General features: G+C 46.1%; 1 protein-coding gene across 1 annotated transcript in view; it reads left to right on the top strand.

Moving 5' to 3' along the window:
* dag1 (dystroglycan 1) overlaps nt 1–5977 on the top strand; it is a 22088-nt gene extending 16111 nt beyond the window's left edge. The window contains exons 2-3 of the mRNA XM_031846278.1: nt 1050–1511; nt 1925–5977. Coding sequence (XP_031702138.1) covers nt 1050–1511; nt 1925–3751 — 2289 coding nt within the window. The 3' untranslated portion in view covers nt 3752–5977. The remainder of the gene's footprint in view (nt 1–1049; nt 1512–1924) is intronic.
* Nucleotides 5978–6840: the final 863 nt, after the last annotated feature.

Raw genomic sequence — 6840 nt, forward strand, 5'->3', positions numbered from 1 at the left:
TGTGTGTGTGTGTGTGTGTGTGTGTGTGTGTGTGTGTGTGTGTGTGTTTATGTGTGTGTGTTTATGTGTGTACGCCCCCCCCGCGCTGCCTGTGTGCTGGTTAGAGCATTAATGATGTGTCGAGGGAGCACTGCCTCTACATAATTTATCAACCAGGATTTATTAGCCGCAGAATTAACTTGTAGGGGCTGGGGAGCACAGGATGCATTTGTTCATGTTTTTTTGTTTTTTCTGGATTCATGTGTGTGGATGCGTTGTCACTCCCCTGTGATCCATTTCTCTCCATCAGCCTCCTGCCAGGGGGACGTCCCCAGTCAGATAATTGGCCAAGTTATTTCAATTTTAGTCGGGTTTAAATTACAATTCAGGGCACTGTGTGTGTGTGTGTGTGTGTGTGTGTGTGTTTGTGTGTGTGTGTGTGTGTGTGTGCGTGTGCGTGCAGAGTCGGGCTTCGTGCAGACTATGTTCCACAGTCGCAGCAGTAAATCCTGTTCATGCTGCCTATAGCACGCACACTAACCTTTTATTCCGACATCACTAGAAAAAAATAAAACAAATATTTGAATACAAAAATACACGACATGAAAAATACAGGGCGACGACCTCAAAATCAAATATGAACTCCCACAGAAGCAAAGCATCATTGCTGCATTCCACACCTGGAACAACCGCTGCCCTTGAATACGTTCGTTGTGTACTGGACAAATATGTTTTTAAAGTACAAGTTGTATTTGTGCATTTTTTTTATGTAACCTTAATACACTTTTTCCCTCGTTAAGTACATTACCTATTTCATAAGCAAGCCCAATCCTCTTCACAGGCAACAGCTGCCAAAAGTTCTACTGAAAGCGTTTTGTGTGTGAGGCTCCATTTCCATTTTCTTCATTCACTTTTTACGTTCTTTCTTTCAACTATTTGCTTGTCGATTGGACAAAATTCATCAGAATTGTGATTCATTATACATGTTTTATCTAACTAAATGAACCCGACTCCCCCCTACTTGTGTTTATCTTGAGCTTAATTCCCTTTCTGTTTTGTTCATGCATCAGATCACAGAGATGGGGAAGGACTCCCTCCCTGCCTGGCTGCACTGGGATGCCAACAGCAGGATCCTGCAGGGTCTACCTTTGGAGGAGGACAAAGGCGTCCATTACATCTCGGTATCCATCTCCAACCACACCAAATCCTCCTCGTCTTCAGAGGTGTTTTCCATCGAGGTGCACCCTGAAGATCATTTGGACGCAGACGCAGCCCAGCTGGCATCCAACCAGGCCTCCACAGAGGAGGACGTCCAGCCGTTCATGTGTAGCAACGAGGAGCCAATCACACTGCTGACTGTGATCCTGGACGCCGATTTGACCAAGATGAGCTCGGAACAGAGAGTGGAGCTCCTGGACGACATGAGGAGCTTCTCCGGGGTGGGGCTCCCACACATGAAGATACTCCCTGTGGTCAACAACAGGCTGTTCGACATGTCTGCATTCATGGCCGGGCCGGGGAATGCCAAAAAGGTGAGTGAATGTGCAAGCGCGCGAGTAACTGAAAAATCAGAATGGATGCTAATGACTAGGGCTGTCTTTGACAAAAGAGCAGTCTTAAGATTTTGTCGATTTTTTTAATTAGTTGATTTAGTAGTTTCTCCCCAAAGAATCATGCAAAAGCACCACCTTAAATCTTGTGTGCTCTTATGTTTCTTGGAAATAAGTCATTCAGCGTGAAAAAGCATTAAAAAAATGACAAATTAACAAAAGAAATTCTTAGTCAACTATGACCAAAACAACCAATTAGTCGACTAATAAGCTGCAGCCCGAATCATGATTATGTGGTTTTATGGGTAAAGTAAATATTTGCCAGTCAGTGAATAATCAAGCATTTCATATTAGTAGATGGATAATTTAATTAACAACTGTCAATGTCTCCCCAGGTGGTGGAGAACGGTGCTCTGTTGTCCTGGAAGCTCGGCTGCTCACTGGACCAGAGCACAGTCCCAAATATCAACAGCGTCCAGGGTCCTGCAAAGGAAGGGACAATGTCCGCCAAGCTGGGCTACCCTGTGGTGGGATGGCACATTGCCAACAAGAAACCTCATGTTCCTAAGCGGGTGAGGCGCCAATTAAACAACACTCCGACACCTGTGCTGGCGGTACTTCCTCCAACAACTGTAGTGGAGCCTCCAGTGAGGATCATCCCAACACTCTCCTCTCCTTCTATTGCCGCACCAACAGAAAGCTCTGCTCCCCCTGTAAGAGGCCCCGTTCCCCTACCTGGCAAACCTACGATCAGAGTCCGTGAATCCATTGCCCACACCCCAACTCAGGGACCGCCTCAGCCAACAAGGATAGTGGAGACCACCAGCAGCATTCCTATCCAGCCAACCATGACCAGGCCTACGTATGTGGAGGCCACCGCTACACCACCTGCACCCACTAGAAGACCTACTAAGAAACCTAAGAGACCCAAAACCACACCGGTGCCCAGAGAGCCAAAGACCTCCACGGCCAAGCCTGCCAAGCGCACCACACCATCACCTGCCGTCATCCCGGACCCATACAACGAGAAGCCTGTCTTGCGAAACCCCATCGACCAGGTCAATGCATTGGTTGGCACCTACTTCGAGGTCAAGATCCCATCCGATACATTCTTTGATAAAGAGGATGGGACAACTGACAAGCTGCGTCTAACTTTGAGACAGAACCACAATGAAGTGGTCGGAGAGGGCTCCTGGATCCAGTTCAACACCACCAGCCAACTTCTCTATGGCCTGCCTGATGTCCAACATGTGGGGAAACATGAATACTTCATGCAGGCGACTGACAAAGGTAGCTTGAATGCAATTGACGCTTTCGAGGTCCGTGTGAGCCGCTGGCCCATCAATGACAAGACCCCCGTGATCTTCATGGCCCGATTCGAAGGTGAGCCACATTCGATAACAAATGACATCCACAAGAAGATCCTTCTGGTCAAGAAGCTGGCATATGCGCTTGGAGACCGCAACAGCAGTACAGTCAGTCTACGAAATATCAGCAAAGGGTCCATTGTGGTGGAGTGGACAAACACTAGCCTACCCCAGCACCCATGTCCAAAGGAACAGCTCACAGTCATGAGCAGGACCCTCGCCAGTGCTGACGGAAAGCCCTCACAGACCTTCAGGCACTCTCTGGAGCCAGAATTCAGACCACTGGATGTCATGGCCAAGGGTAGGGCAAGCTGCAGAACATATTCCTTCATCCCACCAGGAGATATTGATATACCAGAACCCCCAGCAGTCACGCCAGCTCTGGGAACAGGCCGGCAGAGCACAGATGACGTCTATCTCCACACAGTCATTCCCGCCGTGGTGGTGGCAGCAATCTTGTTAATAGCAGGCATCATTGCGATGATCTGCTACAGGAAGAAGCGAAAGGGCAAGCTGACCATCGAGGACCAGGCCACCTTCATCAAAAAAGGTGTGCCGATTATCTTTGCGGATGAACTAGATGACTCTAAGCCACCTCCATCTTCCAGTATGCCCTTGATTCTACAGGAAGAGAAGCCCCCACTTCCACCCCCCGAGTACCCCAACATGGCCACGCCAGAGACCACTCCCCTCAACCAGGAGCTGCTGGGGGAGTACACAGCCCTGCGGGATGAGGACCCCAACGCTCCCCCCTACCAGCCACCACCTCCCTTCACCACTCCCATGGAGGGCAAGGGCTCCCGTCCCAAGAACATGACTCCCTACAGATCTCCACCCCCCTACGTGCCACCCTAAGACTTGTTTAACTCTCCCCTCGTATGGTGGAGGGAGAGGATGCCTGAGGAACTGTGACGGTTTCCATTCTGGTGTTTGTCTATCTGGACATTTACAGGGAGAGATGACAAGAGGTGCTAAAGTACAAAACAGCTACAGGGGACTTTTGTTTGGGAAGGGGGCCGTAATGAGTCGGGTGGGGTTTTTACAGTCGACTGATGGGATGGAACAGCTGGGAGGGACTACTGTTTTGGTGGTAGCCCAGCTACTACAGTGGCCTAAGACAAACAAATTCTCGTCACATTAGCTTTTGGATCCACCAGTTGGTCAGAAGCGACGACTGGGAGACGTGATGATCTCCTGTCCTGGCATTTCTTCTTTTATTCACTCTTTTGATTTAAAATACAGGCTTTTATTCTGTTTGTCATCACTATCCCAAGGTTATTATTCTGAATCCTTTGCTCTTCTTTTGTGTTGCTTTTAAATGATACGAGGAGACAGTGAACTGCCACCAGACCACTGCAAGCTACAACTCGTGTTTTTTAATAAGGAGAGTGAGATTCTCTGAAAATGAAAAAAAAGCTATCACAAGGATCTGGAATCAGCCCTGCAGACGACACAGAAGAATGGGAGGCCGAGGTGTGCGTGTGAATGAGTGGGTGTGTTTATTCAGATTCAATACGGTTTGCCTTTTAACACTAGCTGTCTGTTTCTATCCTTATTCACGATGTCTAGTAAAGATGAGAATAACAAGGTAGCCTAAAAAAAGATTTAGAGATGAATAATAAATAATTTGTTTGTTTCATTGGTTTTAAGATCCACTGTATATCTGGAAGATGTTCTGATAGATTGTGTTATATTTTTTTGGTGGTGGAAGAGAGCGGGAGGAAAGGGACTGCCTCGCTAAAATCACCTGAAGGAGCTCTTTATTCCTGTTACAGTTCATTAGATGAACATCTTACCTTCCTCTCAGCTGCCCTCAATAAGGCGTAATAAACTGTGTGGGTCGCGGTAGATGATTATCTAACTAACTAAGTTTGGTGTAGATTTGGAGGCAAAATGTGTAGTTTTATGCAGATGATAGTGACCTCTATTTGGCGAAAACGTGACCCGAGGTCAACAGAACCACGACAGTAGAAGTGAAAATGCCATGTCGGCCCTTTTCTACATACAAACCTCCAACATGTGCCCAAACAGGAAAAGGACCCCTCCAGGTTATTTTGGACCAGGGATAATTATTTTTTTATGTAATGAGGCAGTTCTTCTGCCTGGTCAGAGGAGGAACTCTGAGTGCCATGGACACTCTCCCCAGAGGGACTGTACAGATACTCACAGAGGAGATGAGGCAAATTCAGGACGGAAGCGAGAGAAACGTTCACTTTCCAGCAATTAGCTCACTGAACAACATGGTCACCGAAAATCTCCTTCTAATTTTTTTACCAAGTTTTTGATACAGCCTCAAATTGTTTCTGATTATTAAAAGAAAACATGATTAATGATTAGTCTTCTGTGATTTGTAAAATCTTAGCCTAGAAGTTCAAATATGATTCAATTACGTACACTTTCTTTTCTTTTCTTTTTTTGTCATGGGTCACATTTTCAAGTGTTTTTATTTTGTCGTGTGTGTTTGAAAATCGAAATGTATCTCCCACTATACAAAGACGGACATATTTTATGTAATCACAAATTTAAATTTTACGTCCTTTTATGTTTGCTAATGAGTTTCAACTGAAAGTGACCCTTTGCAATAATAATGTACGGCGCAGTCCGCTCAGTGATGCAGGCTGGAGTGACTCGTAGTGTCATAATATTGTTGGTTTTTTGCAGGATGCCAAGGCTTTTTTGCTTCTCAAGTGTGCATTGTCATAATAAAACCAACTGGTACGATAAAAAAGACAAACATCCACCTTCTTCATTCATGTATCTGGTTTTAACTTCTTGCTGCTTCTTTTCTCACTTTTTTGATCCCGTCATCCTCTTTGATCCAAACCTGACTGATGTTTATGGATGAGCATTTTGATCACTGTCACTTTCCTACTTCTCCCGCTTAGCCTTGAATTGATAAATCAATATGTCTGAAGTCCTCAAGAGGTTTGGCCTCGCCGCCTGGCAACCGTCAACGGTCTCGGGGCTAACTGAAACGGTCGCGCTGCCGTACCTTTTGTACTAAATGATTCTGCTGTTGAATGACTGGTTGGACTATGCACTTTGAAAGCTCTGCCATTAAAGAAGGCTATGCTGTGAAAACACTCTCTCAGCTCCATCTGTCTCTCCACACATCACAGACGGATCATTTGCATGGATTGCTCCGAGTATTGATTCCATGTAAACAATTTTCCGGCATCTGTTGCACGTCCGTGATAATTCTTGGCGGGGTTTAATGTGCGTGTGTGTGTGTGGTGGGGGGGGGGTGCGTTCCCAAGACACCGCTAGTTGCTAAAATGGATAAACGGATGGTGGTGATGACGGAGATTAATGGAGGACTGATCTGGGTTTGATTGAGACGAGATGTGAGGGAGCTGGATGTGAGCCATGACGAGGTCATCATTCACTGTTTGGCTCTTTCCAGGTGAAGGGCTGAATCTAAACCTCTCGGCCTTTTACAAAATGATCATTTTATGAGTAAGCGTTGGAAAGTAAACATACTGTACATATTTTATATGCATTATATTTTGCCCTTACCCCGTAGACCAGCACTCTGCCATTTATTAGAGTAACTTTAGGATTGCACGAGCAAAGTCTCATCTCAAATGTGCTGGACAAATCTGATTGGAGCATTCTGGAAGATTATAGATGTGCTGAGGTTGCATTTTTCCGGGGCCTTAATCAGTCGCCTTCAAAGCACCAGACAAGCTCAATCCATCACAGGGAAGTTTGCTGGAAATGATTTGTGGAGCCTCTTTGTCTGGATCCTGCAGGAGCGTCCCGTCGCAAAATGGAAGAAACGGTCAAACCCGATCACGAGTCCTTCTGTGTTGTTTGTTCACAACAAACGATGGCAGCTGATTGTCACAGTCAACAACAGGCCTGATTACACTGTGAGGCACTACTTCATGAAGCCTCTAAGAATAGCTGAAGTATACTTGATAAATAGGAGTACTTCTCAGAAT

This window comes from Anarrhichthys ocellatus, unplaced genomic scaffold, assembly GCF_004355925.1.
Source record: "Anarrhichthys ocellatus isolate YVR2014 unplaced genomic scaffold, GSC_Weel_1.0 scaffold1, whole genome shotgun sequence".
NCBI lineage: Eukaryota > Metazoa > Chordata > Actinopteri > Perciformes > Anarhichadidae > Anarrhichthys > Anarrhichthys ocellatus.